Below are 20636 nucleotides of genomic sequence, written 5' to 3'. Positions count from 1 at the left end.
AAGCATCATCTACATTATCTTTACACCCCACATTATCTCTAAGATGCAATTTCCTGGTTTATGCTTTGCCTATGTTCAAAAGCTATTTAAAGTGTCACACTAGAGTAGGGGTGGGGAACCACTAGGCCCATGAGTGTGAGATCACTCTGTCCCTGCTCCGGCAAGCTCATTACTTTCCTGTGCTGGGCGAGGAGTAAGAGAAGTCGCTTTCCCCCCACCCAGCACTAAAGCCAAGTGAGCTGCTAATAGAGGGACAGATTGCTCTGCTCCTCCCTTAACAGCTTGCTGCATTTCTTTGCCCAACCAAGTAGAAATGCAGGTTGCTTACCTATAACTGTAGTTCTTCAAGTGGTCATCTATGCATTCACACATATGGGCTCTGCGCCTGCGCGGAGACCTGAACCAGAACCTTCCATAGCTTAGGGAAACGTTTTTGGCGGGAACCCCTCCCCCATGCTACTGCGCATGTCCCTGGGGTTCCCGCCCTTACCTCAGTTTACAGGAGTCCAACATTGTGCCCCCATAAACATGAGTGTATACTAAATAAAGTCAATTTGTACATTTAACTGTGTCATTTGTAAGTTTCACACCACCAAGTGGGGACGGTGGGAAGGTTGTGTGAATGCATAGATGACCACTCGAAGAACTACAGTTACAGGTAAGCAACCTGCATTTCTTCATCGTGGTCTCTATGCATCACACATATGGGCGAGTAGCAAGCTGACATACCTTGGAGGTAGGCTGGTTTATTATTTCAAAACTTCTGAAAGCACCATCCTTCCAAATGAACAGTCCTGTCTGGAACGAGTGTCTAAGCTGTAATGCTTTACAAATGTGGACGGGGTGGACCAGGTTGCGGCCCTGCAAACGTCCCGAAGTGGAACACCCCTGTTGAAAGCCACAGATGTTGCCATCGTCCTGGCAGAATGAGCTGTCACAGGAAGTTGTAGCTCTAGCTTGGATATAGAGTAGGCAAGTTCAATTGTCTCTACAATCCAGCGTGACAACCGCTGACACGACACTGGGAGTCCCTTATAAGGCTCTCCATAACATACGAAAAATTGTTTGGTTTTCCTGAAATTATCAGTCCTCGCTTTATAAAAAGCGAGAGCCCTCCTAACGTTCAACATGTGCAGCGATGCGTCTGCAGGTGTTGTAGGATTTGGGAAAAAGGCTGGTAACACTATGTCTTGAGACAGATGAAACGGTGTTACCACCTTAGGTAAGAAAGCTGGGTCTGTACGCAGAATGACCTTGTCATTATGGAAAACTGTGTAAGGAGCATCAATCCTTAGAGCTCTGAGCTCACTTGCGCGCCTTGCCGAAGTTATGGCAACTAAGAAGGCGGTCTTGAAGGTCAAAAGTCTCAAGCCTGTTGTGGCCATGGGCTCAAACGGTTTTCTTATCAGCGCATGCAAAACAACTGATAAACTCCACGAGGGAACAATGTTCCTAGTTGTAGGTATAGTATTTTTAAGTCCTTTTAAAAATGCCTTAGAAGTAGAATGGGTAAAGGGTGAAAACCTGTCCACACCCTTGTGATAGGCTGCAATAGTGGCTAAATGCACTCTAATTGAAGAGAGTTTTAGTCCAGCTCAGTACAGTGAGAGTAGGTATTCAAGGATTGTTGAAACAGGTCAAGTCTCTGCTGATTGATTACTTTCTGAAACAAATTTAAGGAATCTTTGCCATTTAGCCGTGTAGGATTTCCTTGTTGAAGGCTTTCGCGATGCTATCAAGATATTCTGTACAGTCAATTGTACGGTACGGGAGGGTGTGGTGTTATCCTCCACGCTGTCATCTTGAGCGTCGACAGGTCCGTGTGTCGAACCTTGCCCTGGTGTCGAGACAACAGTTTCGGTACTGAAGGTAGTTTGATGTAGTCCCCCCTCGACAGTCGAAGGGCGTGAGGGAACCAAGGCTGGCGAGGCCACCAAGGAGCGATTAAAATGCAATCCGCTCTGTCTGCTTGTATCTTGGCTATGACCTTCGTCAGGAGTGGGAAAGGGGGGAAGATGTAGAGCAAGTCCCCTGTCCACGTTCTTGTGAAAGCGTCTCCTAGCGAGTTCTTTCCTCTTCCTGCTCTGCTGCAGAATCTGGTACAGATTGCATTTTCTTCGGTGGCAAAGACATCAACAGCAGGGCACCCCCAGTACCGAAAGAGGTCTTCTCTTACTTCGGTATTGAGCTCCCATTCGTGGTCGACGTGGAAGGACCTGCTGAGGGAGTCCGCGACGATGTTCTCTTTGCCCGCTACGTGGATCGCAGTCAGGTAAGTCTTTCTTCTTATGCACCAGTTCCAGATTCTGAGTGCGGATCGGGTCAAGGGATGTGATCTCGTTCCACCTTGTCTGTTTATATAGCAGACTACGATGGTATTGTCCGTCGGGATCAGGACGTTTTTGCCCTCGATGATCTGAGCAAACGTCTTTAGTGCATTTTCCACTGCTAGGAGCTCCAGATGATTGATATGCTCCTCTTTCTGTCGAGGAGGCCATTGGCCCTGGGCAGTGAGGGAGTTGCAGTGAGCTCCCCATCTGATCAGAGAGGCATCGGTCGTGATAGTCACCGAGGGCGCCTCTTGTTGAAAAGGAGCTCCCTCTAAGAGGTTTTCCATCGAGAGCCACTACTTCAAGGATGCTTGCACCTGCCTCGGTATCAAAAGGTAAGTCTTGTGGGCGTTGCGTCTGAGGTCGAATGTCCTCAAAAACCAATTCTGTAACACCCTCATTCGCAGCCTTGTGAATCTGATTACAGCGGTGGTCGCTGCCATTAGACCTAGCAGTCTTTGGACTGTCCATGCAGAAGGTCTTGCTTGGCTTTTGATGTCGAGAATCAGGTCTCGAAGGGTTCTTGCTCTCGGTAAAGGGAGGTATGCTCTTCCGTTCAGGGATGATAGTCACCCCTATAAAGTCTATTGTTCTCTGAGGAGTCAACGTCGATTTCTCCTTGTTGACCCAAAGTCCCAGAGAGTCCAGTAGTGTGAGAGTCGTGACTATGTTGTCCTGCAACCATAAGCCAGTCGTCTATATATGGATAAATGTGCACCTCTTTTTGTCTTAGGTGTGCACACACTACAGCCATCACCTTCGTGAAGACCCTCGGCGCGGTCGCGAGGCCGAAGGGAAGAACGGTGAATTGAAACTGTCGAGTGTCGATGGCGAAGCGCAGGTAAGTTTGATGCGACTTCCTGATGGAAATATGGAAGTACGCATCCTTCAGGTCTACTACTGCAAACCAAACCCTCATATACAACAGCTGGAGAATAGACGTAATTGTTGTCATACGGAATTTTTTGGGAGTGATGTACTTGTTTAATTGTCTTAAGTCCATAATCGGTCGAAGACCCCCATCTTTCTTTGGGACCGTGAAGTAGCGCGAAAAGAACCCTTGGTTGATCTCCTCTGCGGGTACAGGCGAGATGGCTCCCTTTGCTAGTAGGGTTTGTACCTCGAGCAGCAGAGAAGGGGACGGCGCTGTTACTTTCACTCCCGAAGAAGGAGGGAGGGTATCGAACTCGATGGCATACCCTGTCTTGATGATGGTGAGCACCCAGGAGTCGGATGTTATGGACTCCCATTGATGGTACATGGGTGCTAGATGGTTGGTGAACGGTAGTAAACCTGGGGCAGGGAAGTCAAAGACGCTGCCTCTTGGTAAAATCCGGCTGACGTCTATTTTGCTGGTAACGGCCTTGGTAAGGCCTCTTTCTTTGTAGCTGCTGTTGCTTGGCAGGCTGCTTGTCATATTGGAGTCGCTGCTGCAACTGTGGGTAAGGCTGTCTTGTCCAGCGCCTTTGCTTGTATTGAGGCATCGGTTGTGAAAACCCCATTTTCCTAGCCGTAGTGCGGGCTTTGTATATTGAGTCTAAAGACTCATCAGTCTTGGTATTAAATAGCCCCTCACCATCGAAGGGCAAGTTTTATATTCTTGTTTTAGTTTCGTTAGTAAGGTTAGCAGACCTCAGCCAGGCATGGCGTCGAAGTCCTATTGAACTCATCATAGATTTTGAATGTGAGTCTGTCTGATGTCTTGCAGAATTCAGTTGTAGCCTCGCTATGGCCATGGCTTCGGATTGAAAGATCCTCGCCAGTTCGCGTTTGTCGTCGGGAAGATGGTCACAAAGGGTGCCTATTTTTTCCCATAGGAAAATTTGATATCGCGCCATGGTAGCTTCATAAGCCGAGGTGTGTATTCCTAGTGAGGAGGAGGCGTAGACTCTTCTGCCAAGGTAGTCTAGCTTCCTACCTTCCCTGTCAATAGGGGCTGAGTGTATCTTTTGAGACTTGCCCTGCGCTGATTCAACAATTATTGAATTTGGCTTTGGGTGTTGGAATAGGAATTCCACGTTAGCCTCCTGTATTTTATACATCGCTTCCAGTCTTTTGGAAGTTGGTTGAGCAGCGCACGGTGTTTTCCAAGAGATTTGCGCTGTGCGTTTCAAGGTAGGAGGAAAAGGAATTACGATGGTAGAGCTCGCCTCCGTCTTTAACACATTGTAAATAGGGTCATCTTCTACTTGTGCACGTTGTTCGATGTCCAGACATAACGACTGCGCCATTCTGAGGACGTGATCTGAAAAGCTACCCATGTCCTCCGAAGGGGAAGCAGGATCATGGGTGTTTACTATATCATCTGGTGACGGCATCAAAGCTGCGACGGACATCAGCGAATCTGAGTCGGATCTGTACTCATCGTCAGGCGTGTTCGATGCAGTGGGTTGTATTGCCGCTCGAATTGGTTCCAACGCTTGTTCATGGTGCGGTGCCGAGGATGATGCAGTAACCCTCGGTATCGAAGTCTCCATTCTGCTACGGTGCCCTGATGTTGTCGGAGCCCGAGGTGAAGAAACTTGGACGATCCTGGTAGGGTTAGGAGGGTGTGCGTAGTACTCCTCCTGTCTACATCCCTCTGGATAGTATTCCTGGGGTCGGTAATACTCCCAGTCATACAAGTCCTGTCTATGATATCCCGAGTATTGGGAAATTCGATCATAGTCTGGTCGAGAGGGTGCAGGCCTCTCCTGATGAACAGGCGACACCGGTACCGTAGGCTGAAGTCCTTGCTCTTGTGCGACAACACATGGTACAGAGATGGCTGATATCGAGTCACGGATCTCTCCCTCCGACATTGAGCTTCTGGCCGTCGGTATGGGAATCGGTACCGATAAGTTTTCTGGTACCGAGGTTTGTGTCGGTACCGTAATCGGTCTCGATATGGTAACGGGCCTAGGCGATGCCGTTGTTACGGTCGCAGCCCTAGAGGAGGAGTGTTTGTCGACCTCCTTCCTCTTCTTCTTCTTTTTGGCTTGTTCTGCCGATTTTGGGGTCCGCGCCTTTTTGGCAATCTTTTTGGCTGCGGATACCGCAAGGGATTGGCCTGGCATCAGGGGTATGGCCCTGTTTTCCGCCATCATCTCCTCAGTAATCACGAAGGACTGAATTTCAGGGCTGCGGTCCCTGCTCATTGTCCTTGAGGATTTTTCCACGTGCTTTTGAGGCGTGGGTTTGGTAGCCTTCAGGGCTTTTTCCCAAAGCACGGAGCGAAGTCTGTCCGCCCTATTTTTGCGGGTTTGCTTGGTAAATGCCATACAGTGATGGCACTGCTGAACTTTGTGTCCTTCTCCTAGACAAACTACACAAAGCGAATGTCCGTCTTTCGGCAGTAGTTTAGTGCCACATTTGACGCATTTTCTGAAAGGGGCCTTCACGGCCATGCGCCCGCAGCGCCTGCAATCTGAGGATCGCTCAGAGGGAAAGGAGAAGAGAATATATACAAAGAAAGATTTAGAAAAGTAGAGAGAGAAGAAAGATTATCTACAACAGTTTGAGCCGTTTGAAAAAGATAAAGAGATTTTCAGAGAAAAACGCTAGAGGAACGGTTTCAAGGTCTGTGCACAATGGCAGACGACGAAGAACTGAGGTAAGGGCGGGAACCCCAGGGACATGCACAGTAGCGTGGGGGAGGGGTTCCCGCCAAAAACGTTTCCCTAAGCTATGGAAGGTTCCGGTTCAGGTCTCCGTGCAGGCGCAGAGCCCATATGTGTGATGCATAGAGTAAATGATGAAGAACAAGAAAGGGAGGAGAGGGAGAGAGAGAGAGAGAATATGAACAAATGAATGAATATGGGGTGGTAGTGAAGAGTGAGTGAAAGAGTGAGTGGTGGTAATGATCTGAAGTTAAGATGACCTGACCCACCCCCACCCCTCAAGAATCTAGAGAGAGTGAGTGAGTAGTGGTGACGGTGACCTGCCCACTCACCACTATCATGCAGTTCTGAAGCATTACACCCAAGGGAATGTTGGAAGGAAGGTCCCTTACCCCTGCTTTAAAAACTGGACCTAAGGAGGAGTCAGAACTCCGGTTTTAGACTCACCACAATACCCACTACATAGTAGGCAAAAAAAAAAAAAAAGGATAGAAGGAGCACTTATTACATACTTTTATTTCTTCCTTTGCTCAGACGCTGCCTATGCTCTTTTTTCATGCAATAACTTACAAAAATAAGCCCCACCACCACCATCAGAAGACAAGTTACCTATTTTGCAGTTGTTACCCCCTTATGTGCCATGCTAACCAATGTCTGTGATAGCATTTGGAGAATGTTGGAGAAGAATTCACCTTTGAATGTATTTTTTGACCCAACCTTACTCAACTCCCAGAAATCAAATCTTTAGCCTGGATAAATAGAGGTAAAGACTTGAAGAAAGAATGAGCTTCCAGAGAGCTTAATCTGAAATTTGTTATCAACCATGTTTATACAGTAGTGTGAAAAAAAAGTGAAAGAAAGTACATGAAAAAGCTTTCCTCAATCAATGACTTCATCGCTTCTGCACTCCTCTCTGGCTGTCCGTCCTCCTCAGGTGTGACACCTCTGAAGCTTGGCAAAGCCAAGAGAATAGCACTGATAAAAAATACTCTTCCACACCACTAACTGGGAGGCAGAGAAGGAAGGGAGAAAGGCCAAAGTCATCCAAAACCTCACTGCCAAGTAGGACAAACAGCTTCTGCTCCTACTGTTCCTGCAGAGGCTCTCTCCTTTTCTTTCTTTCTTTCTTTCTTTGGTTGGCTCTTGCCTCTTGCCATGAGGCAGGAACTGGACTTATAGGAGGATGCCTTGGCTCCTCTGGAAGACGGCCTCCCAGTCTTGAAGTTCAGGGCCTTTCCCAAGCTAGCTTGTCTCCTGCACTCAAGGGCAGAAATCCTTGCAACTACAAGAAAGCAAATGCAATCTATAGCACAGACATATCCTTCATCAAAAGAGAAGCTGCCTTCAGCGGGCAAAACGAAGTATGTATTCAATACCTTAAAAATGGAGTCCAATAGTTATTTAGGAATTTGACTCACATGGTTTTCCTGCAAAACAAAGAGATAACAAAGCATAGCTCTACCTGGTGATTGTGCTTACTGCAAACTGAGAAGCAGGTTGAGTTTCATGCATTAGCAATTTTAGATAGACACTACTTTGGTCCCTTGCCATTGCTACTACCGGATCAGCTTGTCCCTGGTCACAATTATAGAACAGCTTTGGAACCAGCCTGAAATAAAGAGAAAGGTAGGCTTTTATGAGAAACATGAAATGAAAAGGGGAAAAATGTAATAGTCTTCAAGATCAAAAGATGTCATCATTTAAAGTAACAGGCAACCTTAATAACCTTAATAGGCCTGCAGTCAAACAAAAACTGGATACGTCTGGAAGAAGAAATGCTGAGCAAGGGCCCTTCATGGGCCTAGCCTTTTCAAACTATAAAAATAAAGGAGCTAAATAATATCAAAAACCCATATACCAAAACTATTTTCACAATTTGGAAAAAGTGGCAAGCCAGGCTGTCCCCCGTGTGGTTTCCTGTCACCCCATTTCAAATATATCTGGGTAATTTAGACACAACTGGCATCACTAGGATTTCTGAATGGGAAAAGAAGGGATATTTTCGACTGAGAGATTTTTATGCCCAGGATAAACCAAAAACAACAGAACTCAAAACTGACCTAGGATGGCTACAAGAATTACAATTATCCCCACCTCCTCAGAGATCCCAACATAAAGAGATATGCACTCAGAACTCTAACAGGATTAGAACCAGTAATGTTAACGGGAGGGAAGGGAGTTATGCTATCCTAATAGAGATGGGTCCGATGGTGGGTTTGAAGAAAGTATGGGAAGGAGATTTCGGAAGGGAATTAGAAGATGCTAGTTGTAACAAATTATGGGACAATAGACTACTCAGATCAATATCAGCCTCTATCCTAGAAATCTCTTTGAAAGTACTGCACAGGTGGTATCACACACCAATACAGCTGGCGCATATTACTTCAACATGCAGCCCCCTTTGTTGGAGAGGCTGCAGGGAAAAGGCATGCATTTTCATTTATATCCCACATATACGTATATCCCCCATATGTAATAAATAAAATAAAATGTAATTAATGTAATTAATAAATATACAGGGATTCTGGATATTAGTACAAAGAGAAATAATGGTTAATGGTTGTAGATCTTGAGTTCTCTAATAAAGCAGAGCAAGTGGGTTGGGTGCACTGGTGACAATATATAACAACAACAACATATTTAAAAATATTTAATTTTTCAGTCTAGTTAAAAACAATGGAAACAAATATACAATATTCATAGCGGACCATTTTTTTTTTACCTAAAGCGCTTTTACTAATACCAAATGCATTTCGACCTGTGGTCTTCTTTAATGGCAAAATGAACATTCACAACTATACAAACATATGTCAACAATACATAAAACATAAATAACCATAGGTACCACTGCAGTGCTAAAACTTATAAATACAAAGACAATGATATATTTAAAAATATTATTAAAAATTAAAAACACACTAATTTAAGACACTTGCCAACCCTTCCTCTAATATATGTAGCCATAGAGAACTATACATTTTATAAAAACAGGTAACTGTATGGGGGCCAAGGGCTCCACCAAGAAGGATATTTTTTTTTGGATTGGCAAGAGACTAAATGTGAATGTTTAAAAGTATATAAAACAATCTTAGGAGATGACCTATAGAAGTTCAAATGGACTTTAAGACTGTAAGTGTGTAAGGAGAACCTGCCACCCCTCTGACTGATCATACGGGGGGGGGGGGGAGACTGACATAAACTAATGGGGTACTGAACATAAACTAATTCAACCAAAATATAATTCAGTATTCTGAATTCAGCTAAATTTAAACTCTGACCTTTCAATAAAAAGAGCTGCTCTGTACTTGTGTGGTTCTCCAGGTTACAGGAACAAAAGGAGTCACGTTCCTTCCAACTCCAAAACCCTTCTGTCCTAACCCTTTAAACAACCAAGGCAGTCAGCTCCAATAAGCTGTACAGTGTTTCAAAGCTGTTTTGCTGCAAAATTGGATTTACTGCTTTATAAACAAACTTTTACATTTTATTTAACAAGAGGCTTCCCCACAGAGCTCTCTCAGGCTGTGGCCTTTCTTTTCCCAGGCCAAAAGCAGTGGGTGTTGCCTTTAACTACTTCCTGATCCTTCCCAGGAAGGACAACCCATTCACGCTGAACCCAATATTTCCTTCATATGGTTACATCCCTTCTTTTTTGATAAAGACAAAATAAAATAAAAAATAAATTGAAACTTTACACATAGGTGTTCAGGATTCTTAATAACGCCTACTTCTCAGTGTGTGTGGGTTCAGTGATTACATCCTTCAGCTGCCATCCTTTATTCTGTTTCTCTGTAGACTCAGTCTCTTCTGCATTCATCTCCCCTGGTCAGCACAGGACAAGGCTTCCCTGTCTCTTATCCCCCAGGAACCTCTGTTGGTTACCTGCTTGTCCCTCATTCAAATTCATGGCATCACCTGATTCTTGTTTTCCTTAGATGTCTTCTGTTATTTTTCAGTATTCATCTGTTGTCCATCTGTACCTTGTAGGATCATAGTTTATCAATGCTGACTGCAAACATATATTCCACCTGTGTACCTAGAATTGCAGTTACAGCAGTCTCAAAGTTTTCTTCTAACATACTTACAATCTTTACTTTCAAAGATTGGTGATTTCTCTCAGTTCTCTCCTCAACACTACAGTTCTTCAGTAAAGTTATGAAGGGGGTTGAGGCCAAAATGTAATCAACAACACTTCCCATTTTAATGGAGATGGCAGTGTGTAGGCCCTTTACATCCTCAGGGCTATTTCTATTGTAGATTCTGCTGAAATTTATAAATCAACTTAAATAAAAAAAGGAAATTCTGACCATGAATTCCTGTTTCCAAGTTTCTTGAAGGACTTTAATAATTCTATATCCTTTAAGATAGCCTTTTCTCTTCCGTCAATAGGCAGGGCCAACATCTCACTGGTTCCTCTGGGGGAAGGATATCCCTGTTCCCCAGAATTGTGATAGAAATGCAAACAACAAAACTAACCCCCAAAAGAAGGAATTATAGAATATGTGTTTATAGTATAGCTTATGACAACATGCCAGTTAAAAGTAATGCATTCAAACAGATTAACTTGATAAACCAAAAATTATCAACAGTGATAGGAATTAATCCTAGGAAAAGTTACCTTCTACCCCACATGTATAGCAGAAGCAGAAGCCCTAAAAAAACCCACTCCACAAGTACTGGACCAAAGAAGTTGGCGAACACCCTCTGGGAGTCCTGTAAACAGGAATTCTCAGTAAGAATCTCCTTTTTCCCCAGGACTTGCAGAAGGCATTCATAGTTCGTTATCCTTCAGGAAGCACAATAGCAGCGCCATCCCAGGCTGGGAGTCCAGTTAAAGATCTTAGACCAAAAGCTGCATCAGCAAAAGAGTATTCATCAAACGTACAGAGCAGTGGTTCTTAACCTTTTTTGAGTCACGGACCCCTTTGAAAATCTGGTGAAAGCTATGGACCCCCTCCCTAGAAAAATGCACATAAGCACATAAACACAACTTTGCATTCAATGAATATGTTTTATTTTATTGAAAATTGATTGCCTCATACAGTGTATGACATACACAAAGTATGAATAAAGTGAACAAGCTTAACAAAAAATATGTTTCTCACTCTTTTTCATGCAAAAATTAATGGCCACTCCATACAAAAATGAAATGCAATCATCATGTGCAAATTAAACAAAACAAAACTTTAATTCTGCTCAAATGTTCATTTCTCATATGAATCCCTCTCCCAGCGCAGGGTCCTTAAACAGGAATCTTCTACACCATCTCCTCTGTCTGTCTGTTCCTCCCTCCCTTGCTGCCGCCCCTCAATCCATGCAGATGGGGGATAGGAAATCCTCCCAGGGGACCCCTCAATGGAGTAAGACATTGAGACATTGCCCTCAATGGTAGTTACTTCTGAGTAGACACACAGAGAGAGCCAGCCAACAGACAGAGAAGGAATTCGCGCTCTCTCTCCCCACTCCAAGGCTCCAGGCATGCTGGGCAGGAGGGAACACGGAAAGCACAAGAGAGCACATGGAGGGGAGCTAAGTTCAAAATGGCCGCTGAGCTTTTAAAGATACAGCGTTTTAAATTTTAAAAATCAACTCCAGTGATTCCCTTAATATAGTGAATATACATTTTTATTTGACTTTCACGGACCCCCTGAAGCCAAGGGGTCCATGGTCCCCAGGTTCAGAACCCCTGGTACAGAGGCTCAAGTGGCAGCCCTACAAATCTCTTCTATGGAGAACCTACCCCATGGCACAACCGATGTATCTGAAACTATGTATCTGCCACCCCCCACAGACACAATGAACAGTCACCCCTTGAGGAGGTGGTTTCCCTAGACTGATATATGTCACATGAATGCGTTGCCTAAGCTATTTGGAAATATTTGTCCCTGACACTTCTTTGCCAAAGGCTTGGCAGAAGAAAGGACACAAACCATGATTCAGACTTATGTGCAGCTGTCCTGTCCAAATGCATATGGAGAGATCTTCAAACATTGAGCATATGCAAATTCTTTTCTTGCTGATGCTTTGGCTTATGAAGAAAGCATAGTAGGACCAACTCCTGGGACCTATGGAAAACTGGATTCACCTTGTGAATAAATTATGGACCTTGTCATTCTAGAAAACACATACCTAGGGATTAGAGGGCAGTGCCCCCAACTCTGATAATCTGCATACAGAAGTCATGGCCACTAGAAAATCTGTTTTCAAGGTAAGAACTCTAAGAGGGATTTTACCCATAGACTCAAGGAGTCCTCCCATAAGTGCTGTAAGAACCCAAATTAAGTTTCATGAAGAAATCCTAAGGATGGTCAGAAGGTTCAACAATGCTGCCCCTTTTAGGAATTGGTGGACATGAGGATGGAAAGCCCCCAACTCCAGCTATAGAAAAGTGCTATTTAGGGCTGCTACCTTTTGTTTTGGGGTGTTCATGCTCAGCCCTTTTGATAGACTTACATGTAGGAAATCCAGGATATTACTCTTGTTCAGGAATTCTTCCCTCATGCTTACACCAAAACCAGAATGCCATCAAAATTTTGGCGTATACCTGATTAGAATCATAGAATCACAGAATCATAGAATAGCAGAGTTGGAAGGGGCCTACAAGGCCATCGAGTCCAACCCCCTGCTCAATGCAGGAATCCACCCTAAAGCATCCCTGACAGATGCTTGTCCAGCTGCCTCTTGAATGCCTCTAGTGTGGGAGAGCCCACAACCTCCCTAGGTAACTGATTCCATTGTCGCACTGCTCTAACAGTCAGGAAGTTTTTCCTGATGTCCAGCTGGAATCTGGCTTCCTTTAACTTGAGCCCGTTATTCCGTGTCCTGCACTCTGGGAGGATCGAGAAGAGATCCTGGCCCTCCTCTGTGTGACAACCTTTTAAGTATTTGAAGACTGCTATCATGTCTCCCCTCAATCTTCTCTTCTCCAGGCTAAACATGCCCAGTTCTATCAGTCTCTCTTCATAGGGCTTTGTTTCTAGACCTCTGATCATCCTGGTTGCCCTCTTCTGAACACGCTCCAGCTTGTCTGCGTCCTTCTTGAATTGTGGAGCCCAGAACTGGACGCAATACTCTAGATGAGGCCTAACCAGGGCCGAATAGAGAGGAACCAGTACCTCACGTGATTTGGAAGCTATACTTCTATTAATGCAGCCCAAAATAGCATTTGCCTTTCTTGCAGCCATATCGCACTGTTGGCTCATATTCAGCTTGCAATCTACAACAATTCCAAGATCTTTCTCGTTTGTAGTATTGCTGAGCCAAGTGTCCCCCATCTTGTAACTGTGCATTTGGTTTCTATTCCCTAAATGTAGAACTTGGCATTTATCCCTATTAAATTTCATTCTGTTGTTTTCAGCCCAGCACTCCAGCCTATCAAGATCACTTTGAAGTTTGTTTCTGTCTTCCAGGGTATTAGCTATCCCACCCAATTTTGTGTCATCTGCAAATTTGATCAGCGTTCCCTGCACCTCCTCGTCCAAATCATTAATAAAAATGTTGAAGAGCACTGGGCCCAGGACTGAGCCCTGCGGCACCCCACTCGTTGCCTCTCCCCAGTTTGAGAAGGTTCCATTGATAAGTACTCTTTGAGTCCGATTCTGTAGCCAACTGTGGATCTACCTAATAGTTGTTCCATCTAGCCCACTTTTAGCTAGTTTGTTAATCAGAATGTCATGTGGTACTTTGTCAAAAGCTTTGCTGAAGTCAAGATATATGACGTCCACAGCATTCCCACAGTCCACAAGGGAGGTTATCCTATCAAAAAATGAGATCAAATTAGTCTGACAGGATTTGTTCCTGACAAATCCATGTTGGCTTCTAGTAATCACTGCATTGATTTCAAGGTGTTTACAGATTGACTTCTTTATAATCTGCTCCAGAATTTTCCCAGGGATGGATGTCAGACTGACTGGTCTGTAGTTCCCAGGTTCCTCCTTTTTGCAGATAGGGACAACGTTAGCCCTCCTCCAGTCGTCCGGCACCTCACCCGTCTTCCATGATTTTGCAAAGATAATAGACAAAGGTTCTGAGAGTTCTTCCGCTAGCTCCTTCATTACTCTTGGATGCAGTTCATCGGGCCCTGGAGATTTGAACTCATTCAAGGAAATTAGGTGTTCTTTGACCATCAATCTCAAACTGCAATCCTGCCCCCTCAACTTCTGCTTCACTTTTTCCAGGGGGGTCATAGACCCGCTTTTGGGAGAAGACTGAGGCAAAGTAGGAATTGAGCACTTCAGCCTTTTCTTTGTCATCTGTTATCAATTTGCCATCCTCATTAAGCAGTTGAACCACCATTTCTTTCCTCTGTCTTTTACTACTCACGTATCTGAAGAAAGCCTTTTTATTGCTTTTAGCATCCCTCGCTAATCTCAGCTCATTCACAGCTTTAGCCTTCCTGACGCCATTTCGGCACTTCTGCGCCACTTGTCTGTACTCTTCTTTTGTAGCCTGGCCTTCCTTCCACTTCCTATATGTATCCCTTTTTGTTTTCAGTTCATCAATAAGCTTTTTGTGGAGCCACATTGGTTTCCTCTGTTGTCTTCTATCTTTTCTCCTTGTTGGAATTGTTTGTAACTGTGCCTTTAAAATTTCATTTTTTAGATACTCCCACCCATCCTGCACTCCTTTTCTCTTTAGGCTCCCTTGCCACGGGACCTTACTTATTATAGTTCTGAGTTTATTAAAATCAGCTTTCCTAAAATCCAGAGTACGTGTATGGCTACGCTCGACTTTTGTCTCCTTCATAATCAAGAATTCAAGTATGACGTGGTCACTTTCCCCCAGAGTTCCCGTAACTGCCACTTTATCCACTAAGTCATCCCTATTGGTCAATAACAAGTCAAGGATTGCCGATCCTCTAGTTCCTTCCACCACTTTCTGTAGGAGAAAGTTATCACCCATACATGTCAGGAATTTCTTGGAAGGGCCGCTTTTGGCAGTAATGGTCTCCCAACAGATATCAGGGTAATTGAAGTCCCCCATCACTACTACATCACACTTCCTTGAAACACTGGTAATTTGTTTCTCAAAAGTTTCGTCCTCGTCTTCTCCTTGATTGGGTGGTCGGTAGTAGACTCCGATTATCATATTCTTTTTATTCCTAGCCCCATTTATTTTAATCCAGACGCTCTCGACGGGGCTCCCAATCTCATCCGCCTGTATTTCTGTGCAGGGATAGGTATTTTTAACATATAGTGCAACTCCACCTCCCTTTCTATTTCTTCTGTTCTTTTTGAACAAGTTATATCCTTCAATTGCTATATTCCAGTCATGGGAGTCATCCCACAAAGTTTCAGTTATACCTATCAAGCCGTATTTGCCTTCATGTAATAAGAGTTCAAGTTCATTCTGTTTGTTTCCCATGCTCTGGGCATTAGTATATAGACATCGAAGACCATGTGTTTTATAGTCTGGCTTTGTTCCTACCTTGTTGCAGACACTATTTTGGGACACTGTTGGAGCTGTTCTCTGTACTGTGGTGCATTGGCCTTCATCCATTGTTGCCTCAAAATTTACGTCTCCCACCCCCGTAAGATTCAGTTTAAAGCCCTCCTGATGAAGTTCTTCATGCTGTGGCCGAACTCATTCTTTCCAGCCCTTGTGAGGTGCAACCCATCTCTTGCCAGCAGTCCATGTTCCAAGTAGCGTAGCCCGTGGTCCCAGATTAGCAGAAGGTTTACATGAGGCCAGAAGAGTAGCACTGGCCCATGGGAATAACCTGGTTCCCTTTGCTCTCATAACAGATAGGATGAGTATGCCATCTAAATATGGATGCAAGTAAATTTCCATCTGTGTAAAGTGAGACACTAATGATGTCAGAATCTATTCTCAGAGAAGAGCAAATGGGAGTAGCTTCAAACCACTACTCCCCTTAAGCCTTGAGAGGCTGGGAGTTCTCCGTGAGAACCTAGCAGAGGAAGAGGTGGGGGTTGCAGAAAGATCACCCAGACTGAAGCATCATTCTGATGGGCTGAGCAGTGCCACCCTGTTTGGACAGGGGTACTGCTGAAAGTGACTTTGTGTGACTTTGTTTCTTGTCAGCTCAGTGTACTGGCAGACTGATTTACTTGATTATGTTGCCTGGAGTTACCAATGAATGATTCAAAGTTGGACCAGCTTTGTTTGCGTGGTTTGTTAGACCTTTCAAGAATTTGTCACCTTGATTGCCTGGGGGATCATGCCAGGAATTATCCTCAACCACTCTCACTTTTTCTTCCAATAGTGCAGCCAGTTTGCACCATGTTGATCTCAGGCAGGAAAACAAACGTTGCACACACTTTGCAGGTCACCACCACTGGATAATCCTTTCTGTCCATAGTCTCTATTCCCTTTTTGTTTCTGCCTATCTAATTGTATTGGAATAGCCTGTGCTTTATCCTGTCATCCCTGAAGATTAACAACATTGTCCTCTAGTATATGAGTGTGTTAAAGGAAAACATTTTTTGTTAGGGACCTCCCCTGCCAGACTCCTGTTTGCTCTCCCTATTCACTCGATCTGCTCAGCTAGGAGTCAGGAGACAGAATGAAACTCTCCGCCCACTCAGCTGCTGAGAGCGATCAGGCCACGCCTCTTCAGTCCCAGCACCAGCTCTCAGGACACTCCCTTTCAATCACAGCTCTAAGGAGAACATGGTGAGCGCACGGTGACTTTGAACAGGCAGTCTCCTGGATTTACTCGAGACCTCTCTCCTCTTGCCTTGGTCTCATCTTCCACTACAACAACATCTACTGGAAAGGATGCATTGGAGGTGAGTGCTGTCACTGGGACAGCAACCAGTTACACCTTAAGCTGATCCAAAATCTCCTGAGGAAGCATGTAAAGGTTGTTAGCTAAATGGCTGGATGGTCTGCTTTTGGTTGTACTGTCCCACTCTGCCTTACAAAGGTTCCTGAAGAAGGAAGTTTCCTTAACACTCTGAATTTCACTTTCTTTAAAAAAGGCTCCAAATAACTTTTTCTTATATCTGTATATAAGGGACAGACAAATACGTAATATGCTATGTCCTCTAGAACTGGCTCTTCACAAACACACGATCTGTCTTCTACTGGTATGCTGTGGGATCTCTCCCATTTCATCACAGTATTCATTTGTTCAAACCTTAAACATATAAGGGCTTTCCAGTGTTCCATTTTCATGGGTACTGATAGGTATTTCTCAAATTGGTGCAGATAACCCCATTTGTCATAAAGTGCTATATCTGAAGCTCCAAGTTAAATATTAAAGTCCCCCATCAATCATATTTTAGGATCTGGTTGTAGACAGTGAACTTCTTCTAATATGTCTTCCAGGTCCTCCCAAATTTTAATTTTAGCATATAAATGTTGACGTAAAACACCAAATATCTGTAATGTTTCCAGCAAACTGAGAAATGCTAGGGCAGGGTAGAAATCTAGCGTACACCAGATATTTAGTACTACAATCCCCATAACTCCTGGCCATTGATCATGTTGCCCAGATCTGATGGGAATTGTAGTCCAAATTTTTAGAAGGCACCAGGTTACCTACCCCATGTTAACACTTTGATCTCTAGCAGATACTGCCATTTGTTGGTCACAAGGAATAATGCATCAGGTATCCCTGTTCCAACATAAAGCTTCATTTTTGCAGAGAAGATGGGGATCAAAGCACCAGCCTAGGCATAGTTCTTAAACAGGCACACAGCAGAAGTCCCCTTAGTGGCTGAAGCAGTTTGCCTTATGTTTCTCAAAACATGGACCTTTGGTAGCTGGTCTGCCATTTCTTTGTTTGGAAACAGTTCAGTTTTCTATCACAGTCATGAGCAGAGGAAGAGAAGAGAGAGAACAGTAGAGAAATGGAGGCCTTTTTGAAAAAAACAAAGACCACAGAGAATGTTTTTTAAAAAAATGAGAGGTGGTGTTGATCAGGAGAAAGTAAATGAATAAAAGCAGCTAAGCGGTAGAGTAAAATCCAACAAGCGTGGAGCTGAATAGCAGAGCATTATTCTGGGTAAAGCAGGGGAAAGAATTGTGGAGGAGTACAGCAGTGCCAAGCCGAGATAGACACAAAAAAACTAGAGCACATGATTGCTGTTCTTCTGGCCAATAGGAGTTAACCCATTGTTGGATAGCTCCTACAGCCAACTGTGAGGTAAGAGGATGACCCTATCTACATTTGACTCTGCTCCTGCCCTCCACTGGGTTCAGCTCCACCCCCTGATGACCTGTGCCTCCTGACAGATTACCCCAAAGGGGATGCAGCCCTCAACGGAAAAAAAATCGCCTGCACTGGTCTTATTTGAAAGACATCAGTATAGTCAATGGAACATCTTTACATTACATTTAAAATTGTCACAGCTTTCCATATGGTCCCGTTGACAATGAGGTTGTGTGAAATTACTAAGAGTTCTCAATTACAGATCTCTAATCTCTTCACTAACAAAAATTCTTAAAGGTCCTTGAGAAATTTCAACACTATTTACATCCTGGTCCTCAGAAGAGCCCTGTTTCCATGAGAAGCACTGCAAATACGTTACCTGCAGCCTGAAAATCTTGCAGACTGCCCAGCTTTGGCTGTGTCTGTTAAATAGCAGTTACAAAAAGAAGGCTTACACTCCTCACAATTCACTTGAGATCTGATCTCTCACCTGGGGGGTTGATTTTTTCTCTTCCTACAAGTTAAGGTCTAAGATGTATATCAAAACCCTGGTCCCACTCTCCACCAAAAGAGGATGGCGAGAATGAGTGAATTCCTTAAAACTACTGAAGCTGTTCCTTACTGAATCACCTTTGAGAACAGAGGGCAAGCCAAGTTAATTTCCAGCAATAACCTCCCTGAGGAGGAATCCTTTTCCTATTTAACTACCACAGATTCCCAAGCAGTTGACTTCAAAGAACCTCCAGTCTGGAATGTGGAAACAATCAACCACAAGATTCATTTGGCAAGGAGTCCAAATATCTTCCATCTTCACAGGTTACTCAGTCCCTTCAGAATGAAAAGTGATATGCTATTCTGAAAAAATAGTCCTCAATCTCTGCACTCTGATATGACAGTTTACAATCCTCCTGCCCCCACACCATACGTACTGAATACACCTGTAAAAGTCAATAACATTTCTTGCATCTTATGAACTGGGCTACATTCCCACTGAAATAAAGCACGCACCAACTCTGTTACATATCAGGTATATGTTGAAGACCTTTTCATTCACCTCAGTATTTGATGAGTTTTGATGGCTCTCACTTCAATTTTTGTGGGTTTTTTGTTTTGTTTGCTTTCTGACGGCCATCGGTTATGTTTAATAAACTTTAATTATATTGTATATTTATGTTTGTACATTTATATTAAGCTTTTATTGCTGTACTTTGGATATGTTTTACATAAGAGGTAACATAGAACTATTTTAAAATAGTCCAAGAATTCTCATACCAGAATAAATTTGTTAGTCATTAAGGTGTTAGACAACCTTTTGTAGTTTCAAATTTAATAGACTAACATGGCTACCCCTCTGGAAATTTAGATTCCAGAATCTTACCACTTCCACTCATGGCATTCTAAATAGACTTCTGCCACAGAAACACAGTATGTTCCAATACTTAAATGCCCATATTTGGATCCCTCCATGTACTACAATATACATTTTATTGAATGTCACTGCTCCTCATATCAAAGTCTCAGGGTGGACAGCAGCATCCCAGAGTGCAGGACATGGAATAATGGGCTCAAGTTACAGGAAGCCAGATTCTGGCTGGACATCAGGAAAAACTTCCTGACTGTTAGAGCAATATGACAATGGAACCAGTTACCTGGGGAAGTTGTGGGCTCTCCCACACTAGAGGCCTTCAAGAGGCAGCTGGAAAACCATCTGTCAGGTATGCTTTAGGGTGGATTCCTGCATTGAGCAGGGGGTTGGACTCGATGGCCTTAGAGGCCCCTTCCAACTCTACTGTTCTTTGATTCTAAGAAGGTGTGTGCCTGTTTGTTTGTCTCACTCTATTATACGTGCCATATATTGACACCCTCTATTCTAGAGATGAGTAGGCCCGAAAAATAGAGCTTAAAAATACCTTTCCCCGGGGCTATTTTTGTACAGGGAGGGAAATGGTGTTGCCCCTGTTCCAAAAAAAAAATGTTCATTCCCTCACCCCATTATTTTCAGGCCTTCACATCTCTATTGGATGTTTTATAAGTAATAATATTAGCATTTTTCACATTATTACCTTATTAAAGAAGCAGCAGCAATGTGCCTCACTCTGGGGTCTTCATCTCCAAGCAGAGAAATTACTACATGGTTGAGCACCCGATCCTGAAGTTTTAATAGCTACGGGAATAGGATAATACAAAGACTGATCAGTGAAAAACAGTGTTTGTGTTGAATGGAGAGTTAAGACTTTTAAAACAAAAGACATTTGAAAATCTGATAAAATGAATAGATGGTTAACAAATAGGTTGAAAAAAGAAGAGAAAAGCCGTTTGGTGCAGCCAATAAAGAATTCAGCAGGTTATGCATAAAGAATAAAGTGGGTGAGTTTTATTCCCAACATGATCTAGCAGTAATTCAAAAATCATGATTTCCCCCACGTCTGTATTTTTTAAAATTAACTAATGGATATGAGAGTTATCTACATGAGTTATCAATAGCGTCATTTAGAAAGGCATTTCTGGCATTGTGTTTTCAAACTATGTCTTTGCAATATTTAGATGGCCTGTAGAATACCTGTACAATACGTGTAGAACAGAGGTTCTGTATAT

At 43.6% G+C, this 20636-nt stretch overlaps 1 protein-coding gene across 2 annotated transcripts in view; it reads right to left on the bottom strand.

The window, feature by feature from the left end:
- HTT (huntingtin) overlaps positions 1 to 20636 on the bottom strand; it is a 454111-nt gene that overhangs the window by 271043 nt on the left and 162432 nt on the right. For both annotated transcript variants that reach the window (XM_063135886.1, XM_063135887.1), the window contains exons 21-22: positions 20105 to 20205; positions 7392 to 7538 (exon numbers count right to left, since the gene is read on the bottom strand). In XM_063135886.1, coding sequence (XP_062991956.1) covers positions 7392 to 7538; positions 20105 to 20205 — 248 coding nt within the window. The remainder of the gene's footprint in view (positions 1 to 7391; positions 7539 to 20104; positions 20206 to 20636) is intronic.

The sequence above is a fragment of the Elgaria multicarinata genome, chromosome 10, assembly GCF_023053635.1.
Source record: "Elgaria multicarinata webbii isolate HBS135686 ecotype San Diego chromosome 10, rElgMul1.1.pri, whole genome shotgun sequence".
Taxonomy (NCBI): domain Eukaryota; kingdom Metazoa; phylum Chordata; class Lepidosauria; order Squamata; family Anguidae; genus Elgaria; species Elgaria multicarinata.
The sequence above is the reverse complement of the archived record's forward strand: the minus strand, read 5'-3'. Positions and strand labels throughout refer to the sequence as shown.